The 27,464-nt window shown below is 41.0% G+C and overlaps 1 protein-coding gene across 5 annotated transcripts in view; it reads right to left on the reverse strand.

Annotated features, from left to right (window-relative positions):
* Positions 1-27,464, reverse strand: part of GBF1 (golgi brefeldin A resistant guanine nucleotide exchange factor 1) — a 332,969-nt gene that overhangs the window by 183,197 nt on the left and 122,308 nt on the right. For all 5 annotated transcript variants that reach the window (XM_082268417.1, XM_082268418.1, XM_082268420.1 and 2 more), the window contains exon 4: positions 2,850-2,981. In XM_082268417.1, coding sequence (XP_082124543.1) covers positions 2,850-2,981 — 132 coding nt within the window. The remainder of the gene's footprint in view (positions 1-2,849; positions 2,982-27,464) is intronic.

Below are 27,464 nucleotides of genomic sequence, written 5' to 3' on the forward strand. Positions count from 1 at the left end.
CTGGAGAAAGGGATGCTTTAAAGTTTTGGATAATGTTTGGATTAAAGAATTAGTTTAAAAAAAAAAAAAAAAAACAACTTGGGCGTGAAATACTTTTCTTGGGAGTACAGTACGGGACATGGGATCTTAGGGTCTTAGAGTTTGAGGCAGCCATCATCAGGTTACTACACACTCAAAATACATTGTAGGGACATCCCTTCTATAACTCCTGCTACGCTTTGCTAACCATTTTTATAGCAAGCAATTAGGAGATAAAACAAAAATGAGACCTCGGTCCTATACTGTACTGCAAGCACAAAATTTTACTGGTAGGAGGGAAAAAAAAAATCCTATCTTCCGAATGCAATAGTACAGGGCAAAGGATCTTCATCACAACCATGGGACTTTCCAAAGCAGTTCAACTGAGGGGTGGGCAACACAGGAAAAAATGCTAACAAGCCCACAAAGCAACAGCAAAAGGAAGGGCTTGACAGAACTCACTGTACAGCTTGCAGCCCCCAACAGCTAAAAGTGGTATCAGAGGCGGCCTAAAAAAAAAAAAAAAAAAAGCAAATTGGAGCCTTTCAAATTGGACGATTCCGAAAAGCACTATCTGATAGCGTGCACCCTCAAAAGGGAAAGGTGGAACGCTATCTTTTAGACCAGGGGTCTCCAGACTTCCTAAAACACAGGTCGAATTTACTGTCCAGACTTTAGGGGGTCTGGACTGTGGCCATTGTGCGTAGAAATTGTGCTGGCATCAGTGGGAGTAAACAATTCATCTTTGGTATTTGGAGGAGGAATATTGCCGTCAGGAGGAGGAATAGTGTCCCATCATTGGCATCAATGGGAGAAAAATAGTGCCCCATTGCTGATGTCAGTAGCAGGAATTATGCCCCATTGTTGGTGTCCGTGAGAGGAAAATTGCCCCAAGGGCCAGATAAATGCAATCAAAAGGGCTGCAGTTTGGAGACCACTGCTTTAGACCATAGGCTCAAATGATGACCAGTTTAATCCACCTAGCAAGCAAGATGCAGGGTGCAGCCTGTGGAAACACTCAGGTAGGACAGAGTGAGTATGATTGCCTAAAGAAGGCTGAAGTCGAGAGGAAAACTCGCACACCAAGTAGAATATTCATACAGTGGAGAGATATTTTCTAGGGATGTTTCAGAACAGGACAAAGGAAAGTGCAAACAAAAGGTGAAAGGATGGTGAAAGGAGGCATTAGGCCCAGAAGAACCTCATCTTTTTGCAACACTAGAAAAGGCTCCTAACAGTATACGGCTGCTAAGTTTCCAAGGAGCGGAGGCGAGACCAAAAGGTCCACGCCACAAACTAAGCTCCTCAACCAGGGCAAAACAGAGGAAGCGTTGGTGACTGGCACATATTAGAATGTGCAGGTAGGCGTCCTTGAGGTCGATAGAAGCGGGAAAAACCCCCCCCCCCCCCGATGTAGGGATGCCACTACCGTGTAAATAGACTCCACGCGGAATTTCTGTACTCGCACAAGCAGTTTAGCGCCTTGAGGTCCAGAATTGGACGTACCTTGCCTTCCTTCCTGGAAACTGTAAAGAGGTTTGAGTAAAAACCCCTGAAAGGGTTCTGAATCAGAACCATAGCAATCACCCCTTGAAGGAACAAGTGTTGCACAACCCCAAAATAGACGAGTAAATGAGCCAAGTGACAAGTGCAGGTAGGAAGGGAAGAACCTTTCCAGAAGATAAGACCGAACTTCAGCCACCCTCGCAGGGGCCTCCTCACGTAGTTTCCAACTAGTAGGCAACCAAGCCGCAACCTAAATTTGTGGGTGCTGTCGGCCAGGAGAAACGCTGCGATTCATGCCGAGGCCAGGTCGTATGCATCCTCGCGAGACATTTAACTCGCAGGCCAGCCCCCGTCCAGTGGGGCTATGTCACGGCCGACCTAGCGTGGAGCTGTGGTCTGCACATGCTTGCTGGTCAGACTTGGGGGACCTTTTGGATCCAGATTATCCAGTCCATCACCAAGTCTGGCAACTGATTGCAGATTCTCACAGGAACAAGAAAAAAAAAAAAAAAAAAAACACAAACAAAGATGAGAAAAAATTCCATAGAAAAAAAAAAAAATTGCCAGGTCCAGAAATCCCAGCAAGTAACTAGGTAGGTCCTTACTCCTGACTTATCAGAAAAAAAATTGAATGCCTATAGCTAAGAGTGGGTGTATACCCCCTGGGACTGCCCATAGGCGTAGTCAAGATTTTTCCTGCCTAGTGTCCTACTCCTGTAAGGGGCAGTATAACCCAATGGTTAAGAAGAATCAGGAGCTGTGTCTGTCAATAAACGAAAGAGGAAAAAATGGTGGCCACACAAAATATTGACACTTGGGGTATACTTACTTTTGTTGCAAGCGTTTAGATATTAATGGCTGTGTGTCGAGTTATTTTGAGGAGACAGCAAAATTTACATGGTTATACAAGCTGTACACTTACTACTTTACATTGTAGCAAAGTGCCATTTCTTCAGTGTTGTCACATGAAAAGATAATAAAATATTTACAAAAAATGTGAGAGGTGTACTCAATTTTGTGAGATACTGTATATGAATTGTTTTTTTTTTTTCAGCATTTAATTGGGTAGCCACATGCACTAAAGCACTACTAATTGTTTTAGATAACTCACACAAAAAAAGAGACAGACCATAGTGGCTTAATTGTATTGTGCGGGCACTATCACCTATTTAAAAAAACTCAAAGAAAGTCACTCAATGCACATGTGCTAAGCCATTTTGGGTAAGCCCGCGCAAATAAAAATAAGCTGGGAACCCATTATACCCCCCCCCCCCCCCAAGTACCTAGAGGGTTACCCATCTCAGGCAAATAAGACTCCTCCTTACCTATTAATGCATAAGAAAGAAATTTGTTCACAGATGTCAGAGCAAGCCCAGTAATAGGGCCAGTTGTATCTTCGGAACGAATAACCTCCAAGAAAGGACGAAGAAAAACGTTGGGCTCAATTTCAGATACATCTGAAAGAAAAGAACACAGACATTATTAACCTAGCCAAAATAAAGGCAGAAGTCCAAAAATCTATGACTACACTGAGCTATGTTGATATTCCGGAAACACTATAATCACTGAATTAAAATAAACAGTAAATTCAGAAACACACAATTTCTAGATCTATATATCCATTTGGCCACATAACAGATACCCTACGACTAAACATCCAGCTATTCAGTTCTTTTTTTTTAGTTTTGGACAGAGTATATAGGGATTACAAGACCTTTTTTTTTTATTGATGTGTGTGCCCTGTTAGTCACCCTATTTGTCCTGTTTACGGTTATCAACAGGAGTAAAGGTGAAAGAAAATCCCACATTTTGAGTTGTCCCTAGAACAGGAATACAGGAGAATTGGGGACACTGGTTGTGGTGACCCTGGTGCAAATCATGATTTTCCTCTCACTTCCTGTTTTGGCTATGGGACAAGAAGTAAAAGGGAAATCTCATTAATGAGACACAGATGACAAAAACTCAGACAGGGGTTATAAACACTCTTCTACGCAAAATGAAAAAAGTGTTGCCTTTAGTTCCACTTTAAGGAAATCTGTGAAGGAAGAGCAATAAGAGCAACCATTGCCAAGGCCACCAGGAATTCTGACATTTTCCAGCCTGTCAACTTCCAGTAGATGAGCAGCAATGGAGTGACTTCAGGTTGGCTCCAACCTCGCACAATCCAGTCTAGTGCCAGTCAAAGTAAACAAAGTCAAGCATGTTCGAAAAGTACCTTTTTCAAGGCAAAGCCTATTCAAGCATAATCATTAAATATAGAATGGCCAGATTACTGCATTACCCTAATGAATATAATTGGCTCTCTTCAAAACTAAACTCCAGCTTTTTTTTTTGTTAAGGGTTAAAACCTCTGAAATTTGTGCTGCAGTCTGGGTCCCTTTTACTGAATTTTTCACCTACATTATCTGGATAGGAGGGAAGAGGAAATCTCTTCAACAGGGATGCAATCTGCAATAAATAGCTCATAGAGGTTATAGCCTTACATTTACTGAATGGCTTTAGCTGGAGTTCCGCTTTATTTAAAATGTGTGGGCATAGACCATACATGGTGGCATTCTATGTCTCAAAACCAAGGAAAATGGACCGCACTCAGGAGTAGATGAAATCAAAACTGTCCTTTATTCCTCATGAATACATCTGTACAGACAGTGCATCAAAGATATGCAATAGGTTGACGCGTTTCACGATACAGAGGATCGCTTACTCATTACTTGCTTACCCAGGTGTGGTTATGAGTAAGCGATCCTCCATCGTGAAACGCGTCAACCTATTCCATGTCTTTAATGCACTGTCTGTACGGATGTATTCATGAGGAATAAAGGACAGTTTTGATTTCATCTACTCCTGAGTGCGGTCCATTTTCCTTGGTTTTGAAACATTTTCTGGATGGCGGATCTGACCTGCACCGGAGTGCTTTGTCTCACCTGAGCGGCTACCCTCTTCAGCCTGTACATTTCATGGTAGTATTCTACTCTTGCTGGATAAATATCCTTTTAGTGATGGTTTTTAATATGTAGTAAATTTAGATGTACCAAAAACATTAAGATGAAGGGGAAAGGCTTTCATGCAACACAACACTTTTCTTTCCTAATGACCAGAATATATATTGCATAAAACAGCTGAAGCAATGTATTGTGACCGATTCAAAGCATTCTATTGCATGGAATAAATGCACACATATTAACATGCACTGTGCTCTTTATAAAAAGGGGCTGCCAATGCACCACAATTGCTGAAAACATATACAACGCTTTTTCCCCAAAACACAGCACACCACAATGCATGGTAAATGCATTGGGGTTCTACTGTACAAAGGATCTGGGGGGTCATTCACAATGAATGCCACCACACAAGTGTGATTGGGCCCCTAAAGCAGTAGTATATAAAGTTGTACTTACAGGTAAGCTAGCAATCAGGCCATCTGGCCTACCTGAAAGTACAATAAATATCTCCTAAACATGCACAGTTTAGGAGATATTCACTTCAGCAATAGCCAATGTCACCCCCACATGCACAGTAATGCTTTTCATTCAGGGCACATAGGGGAAACATTTTTTTGTGTTTTCTTTTTGCCACGTGGTCCCCTTCGGGAAGAAAAAAACAGACCCGAAGGGCCTGGTATGGATGGGGTTGCCGCCAGTTTATTTCTCCTAAATGCCAGCTCTTTTGTTTAGATTTTGCTGTCAAAAAGGGGTATCCCTGCTGACAGCAGGGATTACTCATCGTTGTTAGGGAGCCGGCGGGTGCCGGCTTTCTAATATTCGATGATTCAACCATTCTACTCACAGCAGGGATGAGTCACTGCTTGTAAGCATGCCGAAGGGTGCCAGCTCCTAACCCAGCCAACAAGAGGGGAAAAAAATGCACTGGAAAGCATTAATAACGAATAGTGCTTGCAGAAATGCATCTGAATCGCAAACGTGTGGTGTGAACCCGCTCCAATACCTTTCCATGTAGCAAAAGCTATAACAATTACACTACTCACACAAAAAGCCAAAACACAAATTTAACCAGGTTATCCACTTTTCTATGAGCATTTCATTTGTGCAAAAAGAAAAAAATTCTGGCCATAGACATAAGAAGCTAATTCAACAATCTATTGTTTATGGGCTCCAATTGATATCCCAAGCCAATCAATTTCAAGAGGAAGGATGATTCCACAGATAGGCAAACCTTGTCAGACTCACTCGGGATAAGCTGGCACTAGGTGGAGGAGGGCATATATAAATGTGCCTGCTTTTGAAACCTGATCGCAAACGTTTTGGCTAAAACCAACAGGAAAGATTCTAAGCACGAACAACAAACTCCATACAAATTTTCTCCTCAGTAACATGCATCCGATATTTTACTATAGAGGGTCAACACAATTTATGGGACTGTCTGATAACTCATGTCAGAATACTGATCTTATAGACTGTTCTTCGAACACACATGACTAAACTTCTAAAGCAATACCGTTATGTAAACATGAGGCACAGTAAGCGTTCCTGCCTCTAATGTTTTCATTAACAGGCATGCCCTAAAGCATGTTTTCAGGGCTCTGATGCCTCATTTCTGTAACACAATCTCAATCAGCTGTTTACATCATGTCTTATTTCAAACCTTTTCATCTCATTCATATGTTCAGGGCAACATAGTTTATACTGAAATATTGGCAGCTCTTCCACTCATGCATACAATTATGGAGGTGGCAAATATGAAAGAAATAAAATATTCTTTACTGTAACAAAAATAAAAAAAAAAAGTCTTGTGATAAATTTAAGTCTTAAAATTACAGGTAACAAGGTTTTATGGATCAACCGTTTTTTTTTTTGTTTTTTTTTTTTAAAGAAAAAAAAATTTAAAACAATATTGACAAACAGAAGGGTTACTGTGGCAACGTACCACAATGCATCTTTACAACTCCATCACAGGCATATTACAATGAGTAACAAAAGTGTCTCTACGGTCGTTTCTGAGATCATTAGTGCAGAGAAGGTGAAAAGCTTTAGAAATTATGGGACGGGGCAGTGGCAGACTGGATTTCTTTGGAATCTGTAAAACAGATACTGATGGTCCAAGCTAAGAACTACAGACATGCACAGTGAAGCTAGGACCTGGATAAAAGCTTTGAAATGTGTACCTTTGAAGCCAAACTCCATGCAGCTCTTTATAAATGCTAAGTAATGCAACAAGAAACAAGAATCCTTCAAAATTGGTTTCCAGCCTGATTTCTGGCATTGGTAAGGTGCCCTTCTCCAAAATTCATTGATGATCAATTGCTATGACATACTTATATTTTTTCATTATGTTAATGTTTAGATCTATGTATTGTCACGGATTTGTTTGTTTCATATATCTCATCATACGTGTGAAATTATACATCTCCTGAGGAAGCCTGTTATAGGGGAAACATGTCAAGAATGCTACACCATGGTGATCTACAGTAAAACTGCTTTCGTTGATAATCTAATTCCGTTTTTTTCAAGGATAAGGTTTTAATGGATGTTTATTAAAATATTTTAAAGTGGATATGGAATAAATAAAAATTAATATACTTATGTTGTATTTGATTATTTTGGAACCTTAAAAATCCCAGCGCTTTCAAGCATTCCTTTCTGTTTCCTGCCAAATAATGCAGTTATATAGTCCTTTAAAAAATACTTTTTATTCCCTTAACCGGTTGCCGACCGCCGCACGACTATATACTGCGGCGGTCAGCCCCGGCCAGGCAGAGTGACGTATCGGTACGTCACTCGCCTGTCACTGACTTGCGAGCCTATTGCGGGCGGGCGCGCGCCCGCCGCGGCTCGTTCACAGACAAGTCAGTGCGTGTGACCGGCGGACTCGATGTCCGCCAGTCACACTGCGATCGCTCCTGTGAAGGGAGAAAGACAGAGCAGCTTGTGTAAACAAGCTGCCTGTCAGTTCTCCCTGTGTAAAAGTTAAGATCTGTCCGTTCAACTATGTAGAACGGTTGATCTTTGCTTTTACACCAATAGGAATGTCCCTGCACAGTTAGAATCACGCCCCTAGGACACACTTAACCCCTCCCTGTCCAATAAAGTTAACCCCTTCCCTGCCAGTGTCATTTTTGCAGTAACAGTGCATATGTATAGCACTGATTACTGCAGTAATGTCACTGGTACCCCCAAAAGTGTCAAAAATGTCAATCAAGGGTCCGATCTGTCCGCCGCAATGTCGCAGTACTGAAAAAAAAAAATCGCAGATCGCCGCCATTACGCGTTAAAAAAAAAAACACCAAAAATGACAAAAATCTTTCCCTTTGTTAGTAAACGCAATAACTTTTGCGCAAACCAATCAAAATACGCTTTTTGCGATTTTTTTTTACCAAACATAGGTAGCATAAAACAAATTGGCCGAAAAATGTTTAAAAAATTTTGATTTTTACATTTTTTTTTGGGAAATTTCATATAAAATAATGTGAAAAATATTGTTATTTTTGCAAAATTTACGCTCTTTTTTTGTTTATAGCGCGTGATCAAAAAATCGCACAGGTGATCAAATACCACCAAAAGAAAGCTCTGTTTGTGGGAAAAAAAGGACGTCAAATTCGTTTAGGTACAGCGTCGCACGACCGCGCAATTGTCTGTTAAAGTCACGCAGTAAAAAAATCGCAAAAAAAAAACCCTGGTCCTTTAGCAGCCAAATCCTCCGGGGCTTAAGTGGTTAAAGTAGAACTAAAAAGGATGTTTGTTTTACATAGAGTGAGGATGGATTAGAACACCTGTCAATTTGTATCGCTGTCTGGGCCTCAGTTAACCACTTAAGCCCCGGAAGATTTTACCCCCTTCCTGACCAGGGCCTATTGTGCGATTCGGCACTGCGTGACTTTAACGGACAATTGCGCGGTCGTGCGACGCTGTACCTAAACAAATTTGACGTCCTTTATTTCCCACAAACAGAGCTTTCTTTTGGTGGGATTTGATCACCTGTGCGATTTTTTGATCATGCGCTATAAACAAAAAAAAGAGCGTCAATTTTACAAAAATAATATTTTTCACATTTTTTTAGATGAAATTCCCCAAAAAAAAATGTAAAAATCAAAATTTAACATTTTAGGCCAATTTGTTTTATGCTACATATTTTTGGTAAAAAAAAAAAAACGCAAAAAGCGTATTTTGATTGGTTTGCGCAAAAGTTATTGCGTTTGCTAAGGGAAAGATTGTCATTTTTGTTGTTTTTTTTTTTTATGCGTAATGGCGGCGATCTGCGTTTTTTTTTTCGTGACTGCGACATTGCGGAGGACAGATCGGATCCTTGACTGACATTTTTGACACTTTTGGGGTTACCAGTGACATTACTACAGTAATCAGTGCTATACATATGCACTGTTACTGTAAAATTACACTGGCAGTGAAGGGGTTAACTTTTTTTTGGAGAGGGAGGGGTGGTGTGTGTCCCTAGGGGCGTGATTCTAACTGATTGGCTGTGGCTTGAGGTGTAGAACAGTGATCAACGGTCCTACATAGTAGAACCGTATGATCACTGTTCTTACACAGGGGAGAATGACAGGCGGCTTGTTTACATCAGCCGTCTGCCTTTCTCCCGCTCTAACGGACGATTGCGAGTGCCCGGCGGGGGGGGGGGGGGGTGGTTCCGTGACCGCGCGCTCGCTCCCCAGAGCCTCACAGGCTAGTGACGTACCCATACGTCACTTTGCCTGTGAGGGGCTGACCGCCGCTGTATATGTACTTGCGGCGGTCGGCAAGTGGTTAAAGAGATTCACTCTCTAGATTTGTCCTGTTTATTATTATTAAAAGTGAAAGTAAAAGAAAATCCTTCATGTGGGTTGTCCCCAGAAAAGTAATAGAGGGTAAATCTTTTAATGGGAACACTAGTTCTGGTGACCTGGGGGGCCCCAAGGGATTCCCTCAATTTGCAGAAAATTTCCTCTCACTTCCTGTTTGGCTAAGGAACAGGAAATCTCTGCAATAGGACACAGATTGCAACAAAAAAAGAAAGAAAAAAAAATCTGACAGGGGTCATATAATTCTCCCTTACTCAACACAAAATGAAAAAGTTTTGCCTTTAGTTCTACTTTATTACATCTAGTGTTAATGTGTCTTTATCAGTCAGTATAACCCTCTGTATATAAAATAAGACAGATGGATCAGGCCAATCAGGTTCTACTGTAGTCTTCTAGATTGTAAGCTATATAAAGAGTAGGGCCCTCTGATTCCTCCTGTATTGAATTGTACTGTAACTGTATTGTCTTCCCCCACATTGTAAAGCACTGCGCAAACTGTTGGCGCTACATAAATCCTGCATAATAATATTAATAGTGAACATGTGCTAAAATAATACACACTGACAGGAGGCGGAAGTAATACGAGTAGGAAGAAAACATTGTATTACTGCTTCTTTACTGCCCAATCAGCAGCCTGAGGGAGTATTCCTGACTAGGCTGTGTTGCAGTTAATGTTGGGGACCGGTCTTGTCTAGCCAAGGGTCTGCATTTCAGGGGCGAGTCTGCATTTCATCCAGCTTTTACATGGATGTTACAAGTTGCACTAGTAAATACAGCTGGATAAAACAAAAATTGTCTGTCTTCATTTCAGACTGCAAAGCAACAAAATGTGATTTTTTTTAAAGGGGGGTGATTCTTTTCAATACCCGCTGTACATGTCGATTTCAACTGTTTAGCTATTTTTCTGGAGTTCAGCTTTAAAAACAAGCTAGCAATACTAGTTCCTGCACTCATCTCCTCAAAAGGTTCATTTAGAAGTCAGAAATCCACTCTAGACTTCACCCTGGAGCTTTATAAAAATGTAAAATAGACTAATTCAGCAGGCTTCTTACAGGTCCTATTGGGGGGAAAATAGCAGCACAGAATGCCACTGTCACAGAAATCATTGCTGCACAACCTCTTATGTTCAACTGAAGGTTGGCAAGGCTGTGTTGGGTCTAGACTAAAGGAGCCCATGGAGGATTTCATTTTCTCTCCTCCCACCATGGGTTAAGGGAAAGAAAATCACTAAATTCCCCCCATCAACACAGTCAGTGTTGATGGGGGAAATGTCTCTCGAAGCACTATTGTTTTCTGTTACAAGGAGGCACGGAGAGACTTTACGGCTTGCAGAACACAATAATGTTAGCATCTATGGCCGCTGCACTGGCAGTAAATCACATTTGAAAAATTAAACAGGCTGATTCTAACCAAGTCAAGCCTTCCCATAGATGGATTGAATCTGTCGGTCCCCGCTGAACTGGCTGAATTTCGATCCATGTATGGCTGGCTAAAAAAAGCCCGAATGGGCCTCAAGTGAACACACTGGTATTTCCACAAGTTCTGAATCAGGACAATTTACATTTAGAGGATGGAGACACTCCAAAACTCAGGAGGTTTTGCTAGAAATGCATCAAGGTGCACATAGAAAACTACAGCTGTTCATTAGAATGGATTGGACTTCCCAAATAAGTTTAAGTGTGGGTTTACACTGTGGTCGGTTTGAAATCATGCGTGTTCAACTGAACTTACCCGATTTCAAACCTGCATTTTCAGTCCGACTTCAAGAGCAATTTCACAGACATCTGTGCATGTTCCTGTACAGATGTCTGTTAAAAATCGCCCCCCGAAGTTGCCAAAAGTAGTGCAGAATCTACTTCTGGGAATCAGGGCGGTGGCGCAAAGTCAGCGTCGTACTGGATTTAGACGGTGCCATTGCCGGCAATTGGCTCCGATTTGACATTTCAAATGGGACCAATGTGAACGTGGGCCTAATACAAATTGTCCATGTTTAGGTGGCATGAACCTTTAAGAGCGCAGTATTAAAATAGCTGTGTGTTTCTGGTTTTATTTATAGTGTCAGCACAGAGTCACAATCGTTTTTAAGGGTTATGACTAAGACGTTTTCCCTTATGTTGCTCTTTGGTAGGCATCTAAAGTACCAGTCAATGAGGCAACACATTCTTGGAGTGTTCACAAGCTTTTAACTTGGGATATCAATGAAAGCTACAACAAATCACACATCTGAAACTGTCATCTTTGACACAATGCTAGCTTCAAACAGATATTTATATACAACTCCTTTTTGTCTTTTACATTCCTTGGGATCTACATACAATTTGTGTGCTGTACAGCAAAGCAAGACATTCAGCTTTTCTAGGTGATCCTAGCTTGTATATGCCATTCACTTATGATATCAATTCTATGACCTTGGCTAAACTTGCACTTAAATTCACAGTAGAGCACTTTTAATCCAACATTAACATGCACACAGAACAGGACATAAAAATGTCATAAGATGAAAAGGAATGTTGTTTCATCTTTTTTAAAGAAAGGACATACAAAGAAAGAAAGAAACAAGTTTGATGCATACCAGACAGTAAAACACATTCTTCAAAACTGCCACCTAAAACATCTATTTAAAATCTCTATACATCCTCAATAGGAGTTTAGAGGGTGTACAGCAGGTTTAGGATTATGAGTCTCTTATTAGTCAGTTTAGGCAATTTACAAAAAAAAAAACTATGTTTAAAAAATAAATAAAAACATGTGGGGATAAATAGAAGAGATTTTCTTAACAGCTACATTTTTTGCCTCCGATAAACAAAGAAGAATGGTTTTATTCCAAAGAAGAATGAATGATTTTATTCCAACAAGACATAGCTTAAAGCTCCGCTCACATCATTGCAATGCACATTCTGTGGGTAGGGCAGCCCATTCATTTAACCACTTTACCACCAGAGGATTTTGCTGTCTTACGTCTGGGCCACTTTTTGCGATTCGGCGCTGTGCGACTTTAACTGACAATTGCGCGGTCATGCAATGCCTTACCCAAACAAAATTTACGCTCTTTTTTTCCCCCACAAACAGAGCTTTCTTTTGGTGGAATTTGATCATCTCTGCGATTTTTTAAAAAATGCGACAATTTTGAAAAAACAATATTTTTCTACTTTGACAGTTAAATATCCAATATATTCAATTTTTGTCATATATTTAGGCCAAAATGTATTTAGCTACATGTCTGACAAAAAAATTCTCAATGAGCGTTTTTTTAACCGCTTTAAGACCGGAAGATTTTACCCCATTCCTGACCAGGCCATATTTTGCGATACGGCACTGCGTTACTTTAACGGACAATTGCGCGGTCGTGCAACGCTGTACCCAAATTAAATTGACGTCTTTTTTTCCCCACAAATAGAGCTTTCTTTTGGTGGTATTTGATCACCTGTGCGATCTTTACTTTTTGCGCTATAAACAAAAAAAGAGCGACAATTTTGAAAAAACAACAATATTTTTCACATTTTTTTATATGAAATTCCCCCCCAAAAAAAAGTAAAAATCAAAATTTTTTAACATTTTAGGCCAATTTGTTTTCTGCTTGGTTTGGTTAAAAAATAAAAAAAATCGCAATAAGCGTATTTTGATTGGTTTGCACAAAAGTTATCGCAGCTACTAACTACGGGAAATTTATGTCATTTTTATGTTGTTTTTTTTTTTAAACTAGTATTGGCGGCGAATTGCGATTTTCTTTGCGGGACTGCAACATTGCAGCGGACAGATCGGACTCTTGACTGACTTTGACACTTTTGGGGGTACCAGTGACATTACTACAGTAATCAGTGCTATAAATATGCACTGTTACTGTAAAAATGACACTGGCAGGGGTTAACTTTTTTGCTGATCAAGGGGTTAATGTATGCCTGGTGCTTACTAACATGTGTGGGGGGAGGGGACTATGTGACAAAGGGACAGATCGCAGGTTCAGCTATGCTGAATCCTGCAATCTGACCCCGCCTGTCACTTAGGAGATCCGCCCGCTTTGTTTACACAAGCGGGCGGATCTCCACACTCGATCGGGGAATCACCGCCGCTCCTCCCCTGGCCCGACTCCCGCTGTGACTGAATACACGCGCCCCTGAGACAGGGGAATGTCTGGTGACGTAGGTCTACGTCGCCAGACGATAACGAGTCACTGTGCCGCAGTAGCAGCACAGTGAGCAGTGTTAAAGTGGTTAAATTTCATTCATTTAAGAATGGTAACCCTCCTCATCAGCTGCTTTGTGAGCATTACCAACCTGCACAAGTGTGGACCTAGAATAAGGCCTAATGCTAGGTGCACACTTGTGTAGTTTGGGAATGCTTGCAACCTGCAGGCAAAATGTGCTGTTCATTAGCAAATGTACAATGGTACCCCCATTCATCAGCAAAATGCCTGCGTTTTGACACACGCAAAACAGAATGCTACCGCAGCCCCATGTAATTTGGTGTGCTGCAACCTTAAAGAAAGGGATCCAGGACTACATTACCCACATTTCTGCGAGTACGGCACACCATTGAAATGAATGGGCTGCCCTACACACAGAACATAGTCACACTGATGTAAAAAGAGACTGCATGTGGTTTTGTCATGGACAATTTCTACACCAGTATAGTTACATAGTTGGTGAGGGTAAATAAAGACACCAATCCACCCAGCTCAACCTTTGTGTAGGTTTAGCAATTCCCATATCGGCATTTGTTAAGATGTCCATCTAAGAGTTTTTAAACTATCGACACTTTCTGCTGCCACCACTTATTGTGGAAGGGGAGTTCCACAACCTTAATGCTATGACAGTAAAGAACTCCCAACGCTTAAGGTTCAACCACTTCCTCCAATTTCATTGAGTATTCTTCATCTCCCAGTATTTATTACTATATAGACAGGCATTTTTTTTTTAATTAAAACCAACCCCATACCACATTGCAAGATGCAACTAGTCTCAACTTACCAAATCAGCTCTTACTTGTTTGCTCGCTAAGAAAAACAGTTAAGTTAAGTGTCTCTCTGATACCTGTTGTATAACTATTGACATGAAGGAAGACTAAAAAAATGGAACACACCACCTTACCCTGAGATTGAAAGATTAGTAGGAGAATTAAGCCAAACTCCATTTAAGTTTGTTTTGGATGAAGTGATGGAGAGCCAGAGCTGGTCTCGTTTTTTGGTAAAATCTGTGTCGCCTTATGGGAGGGCTTCCTCTCACTTCCTGTTAGAAAGGGATGGGAGATCTCTCCAAAAAGGACAAATACAGAAAAAAATGGATTTTAGTCTTACCGTAAAATCCATCTCTCAGCACCATCTCAGCTCCTGATCTTCATAACCATTGGGTTATACTGCCCCCCACAGGAGTAGGACACTAGGAGTAAAAAAGCTTGACTACACCTATGGGCAGTCCCAGGGGGTATACACCCACTCTCAGCTATTAGGCACTCCACAGAGGGGAGCACAAAGAGTCCGATTTCCTAAAAGACTCCGTAGCTGCCAGGTACACCCTAATTACCCGGACCACATCCAAGGCATGCAAGACAATTTCCTTTAAATGTTTGGCCTGGGACACAGGGAAGGAAAACACAATGTCTTCATTCAAATGACAGTCGGAGACCAACTTAGGAAGGAATAACGGACAGGGGCGAAGAACCAGCCTATCCTTGTGAATCACCAATAAGGTGAACAGGATAGCACCACCAGTTCCAAAAGCCCGGGCGTAGAGGTAGGCCACCTTCTGGGGCAGGACAAGCAGTGAAATCTCCCGAACATTTTTAAAGCGAGGCTTCTGCAGACGGTGTAACGGAGCTCGCACTGAAGGAACCAAATGTCGGACCCCCTGAAGAAAGGTACGCACCAGGGAGTGAGGCCAAAGGTCGTTGGAAAAAGACCGCCAAAGCCGATACCTGGCCCATGATGGTACTCGAGGCCAATTTCTGTTAAACACCACGTTGTAGAAAGGTTAAGTTCCGATCCACCGAGAAGGAGCGAGGATGAACCCCAAAGACTCAAACCATGCAATGTACATCTTCCACGTACGATGGTAGATCTTCCTAGAAGTAGATTTCCTAGCTTTTAACAGCGTAGGAATCACGGACTCCGACAAACCTCTATCCTTCAGCACCTGGCATTCAACAGCCAAGCCGTCAAAGTCAGCGACTGTAAAGCAGGATGGAAGATCGGTCCTTGGGACAGCAGATCCTCTCTGAGGAGGAAGTCCCCAAGGAGCATCGGCGGCCAGCCGTACCCGATCGGCGTACCAAGAGCGGTGAGGTCAGTCTGGACGGAATACCTTCTGCTTTTATCCTGCACAGGAGTCATGACAGAAATTTGAGAGGGCTGGAACAAAATCAGTCAGCCCATCTTAGAATGCCGGCTACTTACCGAGCCACTAGGACACTATTTGTACCCCCTTAGTGATCGACACACCACGGCCGTGGCACTGTCCAAATTCATTCGTACCGGACACCCCTGAAGACGAATTGTCCTTTGCGCCAGACTGATCGCCCGGATTTCCAGAACATTAAATCGTCAGCCTGGACTTCGCCAGAGTCCAGACCCCCTAAGCACATCTGTGCTGGGGATGCCTCCCCCACCCGGACAGGCTGGCATCCCTGGCGACAACTGTCCAGTATAGGAGGAGAAAGGATTTTCCCTGTTAAAGTGCCAATGAAGTCACCTCTAGAGACTGTGGATCCTTGTCCCATTTCACCAGCACCTCTTTAGCAGAGACTGTGTGTGGAACTGTGCAAACAGACTGCCACGAGGGTGGGCACCATCAGGCCCAGCAACCCCATGCAAGTCCGGAGGGATGACAGTCTGCTGAACAAAAGAAGCAGAATTTCCTCCTGCAATGTCTGGAGTTTTTCCAGAGGAAGAAACACTCTGGCTGAGGCAGAGTCCAGAGTCAAACCTAGATAGTCCAGTTTAAGCAGACAGAACCAAAGTAGGCTCCTGAAAGTTCAGAATCCAACTGAACTCCCTCAGAGTTTGCAGAGCAATCTCCAGTTGTCCATCAGAGCAGTTAGAGACTCGGCTCACAAAAGATCGTCCAGGTACCCCAGTACCGTGATCCCCCGCTGACTCAAACAATGCCAGCACCGGGGCCAACACTTTGTGAAGACCCGAAGAGCAAAGGCGAGACCAAAAGGTCCACACCACAAACCGATAATGGTCCTCGCCCACAGCAAAAGAGGAAGCGTTGGTGACCGGCACATATTAGAATGTGCAGGTAGGCGTCCTTGATGTCGATAGAAGTGAGAAGAAATCCCCCTGATGTAGGGACGCCACTACCGTGTGAATGGACTACACGTGGAAGTTCTGTACTCACACAAGCAGTTTAGCGCTTTTGGTCCAGAGTTGGAAGTACCTTGCCTTCCTTCCTGGGAACTGTAAAGGGGGTTTGAGTAAAAACCCCTGAAAACGTTCCAAAATCAGAACAGGAACAATCACTCATTGAAGAAACGAGTCTTGCCCTACCCATAGTGGATCTAATAAGAGACCCGTAAGTGATCTGGGGACAAGTGCAAGTTTTTTGGTAGAGTGAGCAAAGGCTAGAACTTCTGATAATGTTTTTATTCCTTTCCATCTACATGTGCTTGTGACAACCCCTTTTTGTATGGGGCCAAATGGACAGTGAGTGAGAAATGCCAGTGGGGTCACAGACAAAAGTATAAACCTAAAAAAATTGTGGCTCTTCCCCGCTCTTTCCAAAACTACAAAAAGAGTTAACCACCAGTCCAGCCCATTGGAGCATACAAAATCTATCCAAGATCAATGTTTGTAATGTAAAATGAATCCCTGGGGGTGCAAATGATTAGAAACAAACTGATTTAAGAAGAAACTACATCTATATTGCATGATACTGGCGGAGTAATATTGAATCTGTTTTCTACTTCCATTGTTAAACATAATATGCTTGCATTTCTACTTTAGAAGATCAGAGACTGATCTCCGCTAGCATCATAGACTTGAGGTTTCCTTTAACTATCCAAAAAAACGATGTGGATGGTGACAGTCTTTATTCATTATTTAGTTCAGTTTAATTCTAGGGGCCTGTACTCCAGTGAGCCCATCTTCCTGATCTGAAGTAGGCACTATTCACAGTCATACACAAATACATTTTGACAGAAGGCAACCAAAGCTGTCAGGTCCATTCTATTTGCCTAATTTAAGGACAAAAGAACAAATAGTTTCATTTGTCAACCTGCCATGTCATGTGCTATTCTTTCTGGTCACCAAACAAGACTTTTCACAGAGGGTCACCAATCAATGTTACATGCGGTTAGTGAGAAATGAGCAGTAAACTCACTGGAAAAGTTATAGCTCGAAAAGTGTAAGGTATATAAAAGGAATGGTTAAAATGTAATTGAGATTATTCTTTTAATTTTATTAACTCTTAGAGATGATGCACAGGTGTATCTCACATACTTGGTATTTAATAAGATTGGGAAAATTGGGAAAGAAGATAAAAAAATAACTTAACCAATCAGAATCCAGCAGTAATTTTCTAGCTGGCATTTGACTGCTTTAAATTTAAGCTTGCCTAAGCCTGAAAAGGCTAAGTTCACCTTTTGGAGGATGTTACACCTTACACCAGGATGTTGATTTTAACATGCTTTATCACCAAAACCTGCATCCCCCCGTTGCCGTGTGGGAATCCGCAATCACAGCTGTGTAATTCATTTACAAGAATTTGTGAATGGGAAAACTACAAGTCCTCTCTGCCACTGCAGCAGACTGCCTATTGTTTTCAATGGACTGCGAGTGCACTGATGAGTACCCTCATAGTCCACCGACACATCCTTCAGCTTTCTAACAGAAAGCCAATATAGAGGTATGGGCAAGAAAGCTGGAGGATACATCTGCAGGAGCCTGACATTGCAATTGTGATTCAACGATCGTGGGTGCAATCCTCTGCTGTCTCCTGGTCAAGAAAAAATGAATTCACATTTTATGCTTCCAAAAATGTGTGCATTTATTATTTTTTGCAGAAAGATAAACTTGGCCTTAAAGTAGCATGTACGGTTTTGCTTTCAAGTCAATATCACCATACTTGTGTCAGTTGTATCCCAGGTAAACAATGGTTCCAACCTGTGCATAGATGTATACCTTTTACAATGCATCTAAACAAAAAATTACACAATTACAAACCTAAAAATGCACGCATGACCTCATAGGACAGGAAAAAAAACCTAAGAAGGCAAACAGGCAAAATGATACCCATGGCTACCTAGCTAGAAATCCACTGTGCCTGCGGGTTCTTTCAAAGTGCAAGTCTTCAACTTTCTGCATATCGTTTTATCTTCCTTCACAAGTAATGGAGACAAGCTAGTTCTATTTTTTTATTTCACCGGCTACTAATTATAAAAGGATAGGTTTTATTTAATTAGCTCGTCTTAAAAAAAAAACAAAAAAAAAATAAAAAATTATTTAATTTCACTGGAGCACCCATCCTAGAGTTTAGGCTAAATTTGGAACATATACCCAGGACTATTCAATGGGGTAAAGCTAGCGACTGTCTCAGAAATTCCACCAGTGCATGCACGGAAGGAGACAGGGACGGACATCAGTTATTTCCTATTCGAGTCCCCCATCCAAACAAACCCCTTCACATTTGTGGAGCTCCATCTGAAGAATTGAGTCTGGGCCAAGTAGAACAAGCAACCCAAGGAAACAAAAAAAAAAAAAAAAAAAAACACATGACAAATGGACCATTTTAGCCCCTCAAGCAGCATAAATTCATATAACGGATAAAATAAGTGATGAACACGTCCCCGTTTCTAGGTAAAATATATTTCTAAAGGCGCTATTGACATGAAATTTTCACCACATGGTCGATAACAACCCATGCAATCCATACATACAAAAGAACCAAAAAAAGTTTAGAAATTAGGTTGTGTGTAATAAAATGGAATGACAGGGAAAAATTATTGAACACGCTAACAGAAATGTATTTAATACTTCGTACAAAATCCTTTGTTGGTAATGACAGCTTCGAGACGCCTCCTGTAGGGACAAACTAGTCGCATGCATTGCTCAGGAGTGATTTTGGTCCATTCTTCCACACAGTCTTCAAATCTTGAAGGTTCCGTGGGCCTTTTCTGTGAACTCTGATCTTTAGTTCTTTCCATAGATTTTCTAAGGGATTCAAGTCAGGTGACTGACTGGACCATTCTAGCAGCTTTATTTTCTTTTCTTGAAACCAAATGAGTTTCCTTGGCTTTGTCTTGCTAAAAATGTCCACCCTCATTTTATCTTCAACATCCTGGTAGATGGCAGTAGATTTTTTTCAAGAATGTCTTGGTACTTTTTTCTATTCATCATTCCTTCAATGACATTATGTTTGTCAGTACCGTATCTCAAAATAAGAACAGCCCTACAACCTGATGTTCCCAACTCCAAACTTCACTGTTGGTATGGTGTTTTTGGGGTGATGTGCAGTGCTGTTTGACCTCCAAACATGGTGTGTATTATGGCATTCAAAGAGATCAACTTCGGTCTCATCTGACCAGACCATATTCTCCCAGTATTTCACAGGCTTGTCTAAATGTTGTGCAGCAAACTTTAAAATTAGCTTCAACATGCTTTTTCTTCAGCAATAGAGTCTTGCATGGTAAGCGTGCATACAGTCCATGGCGGTTGAGTGCTTTAATAATTATTTTCCAAGATCTGTCTGAAGCTCTCCACAAGTGGTCCTTGGCTCTTGGACAACTCTTCTGATAATTCCTTTCACTCCTCTGTCAGAAATCTTATGATTAGTACCTGGTCGTGCCTGGTTTATGGTGAAATGTTCTTTCTATTTCTAGATCATGGCCTAAAAACAGTACTCACTGGAACATTCAGGAATTTAGAAATCCTTCTGTGACCAATGTCCTCATATGTTTGGCAACAATAGGGTTGAGAAAGTCTTGATGAGAGAGCTCTTTGCTTTTACCTATCATGAGATTTGTCTTGTGTGACACCTTGATAATGAGACACCTTTTTATATGCCATCAGTTAAGACTGAACCAGCTGACACTAATTTGCACTGACAAGGGGCAGGATTGCTTTACAATTACTGATAGATTTCAGCTGAGGTCTTGGCTTTCCATGTCTTTTTGCGCCTCCCTTTCTTCATGTGCTCAATACTTTATTCCTGTCTTTTGATTTTATTACACATAGCTTCATTCTTTAACTTACAGGTGGTCCCCGGGTTACAAACACCCAACTTACAAAGGGAGAGAGACAACAGGAAGTGAAAAGAAATCTACCCCTAGGAAGGGAAATTCACTCCCGTACGAGTTCTCAGGGGAAAAAGGAGTCTCTAATGAAGCTTTATCACTAATCCTGGTTTCCACAACAATCCAAAATTTTCAAAATGCATTTGTCATAGGGACAGAAAGTGAGGTGTCATGGGACAGAAAGTGAGGTGAAATCTTCTGAACAGGGGTACAGACCGAAAAACAAGCGATGCAGGGGTGTTAATCCTTACCTATGCTATCCAAAAAAAAACTTAAAATTACTTTTGGCTGGAGCTAAACAAAAAATTTACCTGTTCCAACTTACAAATTCGACTTAAGAACAAACCTACAGTCCCTATCTTTTTTGAATTCCAGGGACCGTCTATTTGTTTTGGTTTCCTTGTATTGATTGCATGGGTTGTTACGGACATGGTGAACATTTCATGTACACAGAACCTTTAGAAATATATTTACCTAGAAAAATTGTAACCTGTTCAATACTTATTTTATAGCTCAAAAAACTGGAGCTACCAGATGTATTTTTCATTAATAACTGGGAGAAAGTGAGGTAGAAGAACATAATTGAAGTGAATCCTTTCTAAGCCTATTTAGAAATCTTTGAAATGTATTGCCTATATTTAATTACATTTAACAGCTTCTTTTAATGAATATTATGTGACAAACCTTTGCTGCTGCTACAGTGAGCGAGGAGGTAAACATACAAAGCAAGTTACCAGCAATTTCCATTACAATGACTCATATTGCTTAAAATAGGAAAACTAATTAATTTTAGTGGCCAAATGTTGGTGAGAGCATTTTGTTTCACTATGTGATCCTTTGCTATTTTACCAACTGGAACACATGAAAAAAACGACTGATGAACACAAGACGAGTATCAGAAGAGGGGGAAAAAACTTCCATTAAAAAGCAGGACTGGAGATCTGTGTCAAATTTCAGCTGCCCGTTTCATGTTTAGACGAAACACAAAGGGTACAGCTGTTCAGATATAGGGACACTACATACAAAGTTATCGGCTTCATGCTCTTTTATATTGCATGACAGCTGTTGCTTTAGAACTATCCATGTTTTAAAAAACGCCCTACTAAAGGCCACAGTTTCTTTCGGGACCGGGGTTGGAGCCACAACTCAAATTACATATCCAAAAATACATTTATAGCAATCTAATCAAGAAACCTTTTCTCACAAACTGCTCAAAATACCATGCACAATAAAAGTGTCATTTTTAAAGCAGAACTACGGGAAAAACGTATTCTGCCTTGTGCGGTGTACAAAGAAGTGCACTCCAATGAAAGTTATTCCTAGGTCCAGATTGCTGCTGTGCAAGGTAAAAATCATAGTTTATTATTTAAGAAAAGTACAGCCAGCACTATAATAGGAGCGTTAAGAGGTGGGGCTCTCATACCGTGACTGGATCCCGACGTTCTCCATCCCTTTCCCATTCACATAACACCTTGTATTCTGTGAATAGAATGCAATGTATTTGTTAACAGACCAGGGAAAATCTTGTCATTACCTCCTCTCCCCTTGTATCGCCTGTATTTTGTTCAATGAATACAAGGTGTTTTGTGAATGGACAAAGGCAGGGGAGAGGATAAATAACAATTTCCTTGATGTAGGAGAGCCGTGGCTCTTAAAGCTCCTATCCTGGCCAGCACCGTATCTGGCATAACATTTCCAAATTTATGTTTTTTTGTTTTTAGAATCTGCCAAAATAACCAATAAAAGTAATTGATTTCATGAAATATTCAATTAATGACTAATCAGAAAATATTAAATTCTGCTCAGTTATGAAGCTCCCTAAAGAATTAATACCAAACCCCTGCACAAATGGAGACTATAGCTGTCCAAATCTCACGGCTGCAGTATTAAACCCACATCCAAGCAAAGTAAATTAATTGGTCCAACTGAAATTAAAACCACCTTTCACACAATCTACCCAACCAATCCTCCAGAGTGCTAATAGAAATTTTTATTCTACAATTTTCTGCATCAAAATTCACAGAGAATCAGCAGTAAAGCTCTTTGGGTTATTGCAAACTAAGTATTAAAGACACTATTGCTTCAAAGTAGTCTAAGAACCGTGAGAACTACTTAACTATTTCTGGCATCTTCCAAAGATGTATCAAGGTGGAAGTCACGTTAAGTTCTGCATCAAATTCAAAGCAGCTTCAAGATATTAAAAAGACCACTACTACAACATTTACATTATTTTCAGAACCTGGTTTAAATAAGGACCCTTTCACATGGGCATTCGTTTGGTATGTGTCCAATTGGAATAAAAAAAAAATAGATAAAAAAAACGGACAGCGAGTCATTCCTATAAGCTTGCAGATGTAAACCGATAATCATCCGTTTACATCTACCCGCACTCATGTCTGTTCAGGTCCAGCTTTTTTTTTTTTTTATAGGGTACAAGGCTGCATCCTTTTCAATTTAGACAGATCTGAACAGATGTATAACGGATGCGTTTATGTCTGTTTCAGGGCAAGAAAGTTTTGTTTATTTTTCTAGGATCAGTAAAAAAAAAAAAAAAAAAAAAAAAGATGTAAACTAAACTAGACTGGAGAGCAAACTGATGAAAACTAAACTAAGATGAACCGAAGAAAGATTTGCTAACTAATGTAACCAGACTAGAAAAGGGGGCACAATATGAGCCCACTTGGAATTGTGGCCACCCCCATCTTTAATTTTCACTGAACAGGCTGTTTATTTAAAGTTTAAGTAGCAGACAATAAGCGGGTACTGTCGCTTTAAATTTGGGAGCTAAGGATTAGCCGATGGGATTTTTTGGGAGTGTTACAGGAAGCTATATAAGGGCATGCTGGATTGGGATTTGCCCTTTTTCCTGTGAAGAGCACCAGCTAAGGAGCTCCCTCCCTCCTGCCCTAGTCATGGTTAGGTCACCCTAGATTTCCAGGGGGGAACGTTGTATTTTCTATGTTAAATTAAGGTTACTGTGGCTTGAGTTCTGAAAACTGAGCAATTACAATTGTTTTTGCTTCAATAAAGTAATATGGTTTTATATAGTTAAAAAATAGTGATTTGTATCATATGGTAAAAAAGTGCAGCGGCCTTTATTTTCCATACTTTAAGTCTTGCCTATATTCATTTGATTTGTATCCGGGTTGAGTGGTGTGTTTTGAATGGGTGTGGCCTACAATCTCATCAGTATTCATCAGTTTTTCGTTCACAAAAAAAAAAAAAAAAAAAATATGACTTAACTGATGTAAGAGGACCCTCAAAATGGTTTTAATAATATTCACAATTGAGTACTATATGTCAACTGTTTTCAGAAAATTATCAGAACTGCATGTGTTTACGTTCATAAAGATTTAGAACTTGCCACCTTATTGCCATAATTTGCCATAAGTGTTACTAAACCCAGGACCCTGCATTCACTATATCTGGTCTCCCACATTTTAGTTAACACACAGCCATAAATGTCTAAACCGCTGGCAACAAAAGTGAGTACTCCCCTAGGTGAAAATGTCCAAATTGGTCCCAATTAGCCATTTTCCCTCCTATGTCACGTGACTCGTTAGTGTTACAAGGTCGCAGGTGTGAATGGGGAGCAGGTGTGAAAGTGTTTATAACTTTGGGTTGGCATATGCTGCCAGCCTCTCTTGTATTCAGCTATAAAGCACTATGTAAGTGTATGTGGAAAACAAAGCTTCTAAATCCCATTTTTGCAGCGATTTTCAGGCTGGTCAGGTGACTCACGGCCGCTCTTCTAGTTCGATCCAAGGCTACAGCAGAAGGAGCCAAGATCTCCTGCTGTCAGCTGGGAGGTCACGTGACCGATGTGCTGGCCGCTCGGCTCCTCCTGCTGTAGCCCTTAGATAGGGGCGGAGAGCGGCCGGGAGTCACTTGACCGGCCTGAAGCCATCTGCAAAAATGGTATTTAGAAGCTTTGTTTTACACATACACTTACAAAGTGCGTTATAGCTGAATGCAAGTGAGGGTCTGACAGTAATTTTTTTAAATGTTTAAATGAATACTAATAGCAGCAGGAGGGGGGGACACACACACACACACACTTGACAGGCAGGGGAGGGGAGGGGGGGGATGAAGACACAGGACAAAGCAGACGACAGACACGTATCCTGACCACGATCCCATAGCTCAACAGCCATGATAAACGTCATCTGCTCTCGGGGGGGGGGGGGGGGACTGGGGTGGGTTATTAAAAATACGAAAGCACTATGCAACAGCTTGCACATTAAAAGGGACAAGAGCATCTTTTTTGGGGGGTAACAACCACTTTAAGTTTGGCGTCATCGCTCTCACTCTCTCATACTGGTCACTGGAAGTTCAACATGGCACCTCATGGCAGAGAACTCTGAGGATCTGAAAAAAAGAATTGTTGCTCTACACAAAGATGGCCTAGGCTATAAGAAGCTTGCCAAGACCCGGAAACTGAGCTGCAGCACGGTGGCCAAGACCATACAGCAGTTAACCGGACAGTTTCCACTCAGAAGAGGCCTCGCCATGGTCGAGCAAAGAAGTTGAGTGCACATGCTCGCGTCATATCCAGAGGTTGTCTTTGGGAAATAGACGTATGAGTGCTGCCAGCATTGCTGCAGCGGTTGAAGGGGTGGGGGGGGTCAGCCTGTTACTGCTCAGAACATATGCCGCACACTGCATCAAATTGGTCTGCACGGCTGTCATGCCAGAAGGAACCCCTTTCTAAAAAGATAATGCACAAGAAAGCCTGCAAATAGTTTGCTGTAGATAAGCAGACTAAGGACATGGATTACTGGAATCATGTCCTGTGGTCTGATGAGACCAAGGTAAAAACGTATTTGGTTCAGATGGTGTCTAGCATGTGTGACAGCAACCAGGTGAGGAGTAGACAAGTGTGTCTTGCCTACAGTCACACATGGTGGTAGGAGTGTCATGGTCTGGGGCTGCATGAGTGATACTGTCACTGGGGAGCTCCAGTTAATTGAAGGGACAATGAATGCCAACATGCACTGTGACACACTGAAGCAGAGCATGATCCCCTGCATATACAGCGGGTAAAAAAAGTATTGAACGCGTCACCATTTTTCTAGGTAACTACATTTTTAAAGGTGCTATTGACATGCAATTTTCACCATGTCAGTAACAACCCATGCAAAGTATACAAAGAAAAAACAAAAAGTTCAGAAATTAAGTTATGTGTAATAAAATGGAATGACACAGGGGAAGATTATTGAACACATGAAGAAAGGGAGGTGCAAAAAGGCAAGACACCAGCTGAAATCTATCAGTAATTAGAAAGCAATTCTGCCCCTGGTCAGTGCAAATTAATATCAGCTGGTTCTGTCTCAACTAATGGCCTTTAAAAAAGGTGTCTCATTACCTAGGTGTCACAAAAAACATCTCATGATGGGTAAAAGCAAAGAGACCTCTCAAGACTTTTGCAACATTATTGCAAAATATACTGATGGCACTGATTACAGAACTAGCTCTAAACTACTGAATGTTCCAGTGAGCACTGTTGGGGCCCTAATTCAGAAGTGGAAAGAACATGATTTCACCATAAACCGGACACTGCCAGGTGCCCCTCATATGATTTGACAGAGGAGTTTGAAGAATTATCAGAAGAGTTGTGATAAGCACTTGTGGAGAGCTTCAAGAAGATCTGGAATTAGCAGGTACAATGGTTTCAAAGAAAACAATAAGTAATGCACTCAACTGCCATGGCCTGTATGCACGCTCACAGCGCAAGGCTATTGCTGAAGAAAAAGCATGTTGATGCTCGTTTAAATTTTACTGCACAACATTTAGACAAGCCTGTGATATAATGGGATATAGTCTGGTCAGATGAGACCAAAAGTTAACTCTTTGGATGCTATAATACACACCATGTTTGGAGAACATGTGGTGAAAATGTCATAGAAAAATAATAATGTGGTCAATTCTCATTTTTCCTGCTATAGATGTGCGCTGTGGTTGTAAAGGGTTTAATGCAACAGGCTGTGCAGCAATTGTACATAAAACGTAACATCTCAATTTTTTTATTTATTTTTTTTACAAATAGGGATTTCATATAAAACATTTGCTGTTTCCAATCTTCTGCAATGAGCCCACATAAAATATCTACATATCCACACAGCAGAAAACTGTTTGAAAATGGGGAGGAGCAATATACTTTCTCGATCGTCAAGATAAGCCTTTCCCATCCTAAATTTGCAATACCTACGTAGCTACCTCAAAATTATAAAAATGTATCAGAATCACAGAAATGTTAATTTTAAACCAATGGTAGCCACTTATGCATCCCAAGGACTATACAGTTGGTAATGTGATTTTGATGAAAGGAAGACTTAACCACTATGAACTCTGGTCATTTTCTGTGCTAATGAAATCTGGAATAAATATCCATCATAGGATCCCAGAGGTAACTTTTGCTGTTCGGTTTTTCTTACCATTGAAACTGGAAGAACGTGGCCTTATTTTGACTATAGTTAGGCTTAATTTTGGAATTAGGTGCTAATCATGCAATTGATTTGACAGATCGGAATTTAGGAAATTCTATAACCGAGTTCCAGTACTGGGGTCGAAGTTGAAGGAAAACAAACACTGTTCATGACTACCATCCCTCCCGCTACCACTTTAACCCTTCTTAAAATATTACTGGTTAGAGCCCCAACAATACGTCCATGCCGATAGTGTAGCTAGTTAAAAAATATAACCGGACAATACTATAAATTTCCAAAACAGGCCAGATTGGTTTGTTCTAGATATATTACAGCTTCTAGTTAGTGGACATGGTACAATCAAACTGACCTCAAAATGACAGGAAAGCACAAACTTTAATTCACCTAGATAAACAAGGTCTGTTTGCTCAGGACTTTTCTCAATGCACATGTTCTTATGTGGACTTCTTCAATCAGAATGTCCGTCCCTTAGGGCAAAGGGATGCTTGCCTCTCTATGAAATGTAGAAATGCTCCTAG

The sequence above is a fragment of the Pelophylax lessonae genome (genome assembly GCF_965119305.1).
Source record: "Pelophylax lessonae genome assembly, chromosome: 9".
In the NCBI taxonomy this organism is placed as follows: Eukaryota; Metazoa; Chordata; class Amphibia; order Anura; family Ranidae; genus Pelophylax; species Pelophylax lessonae.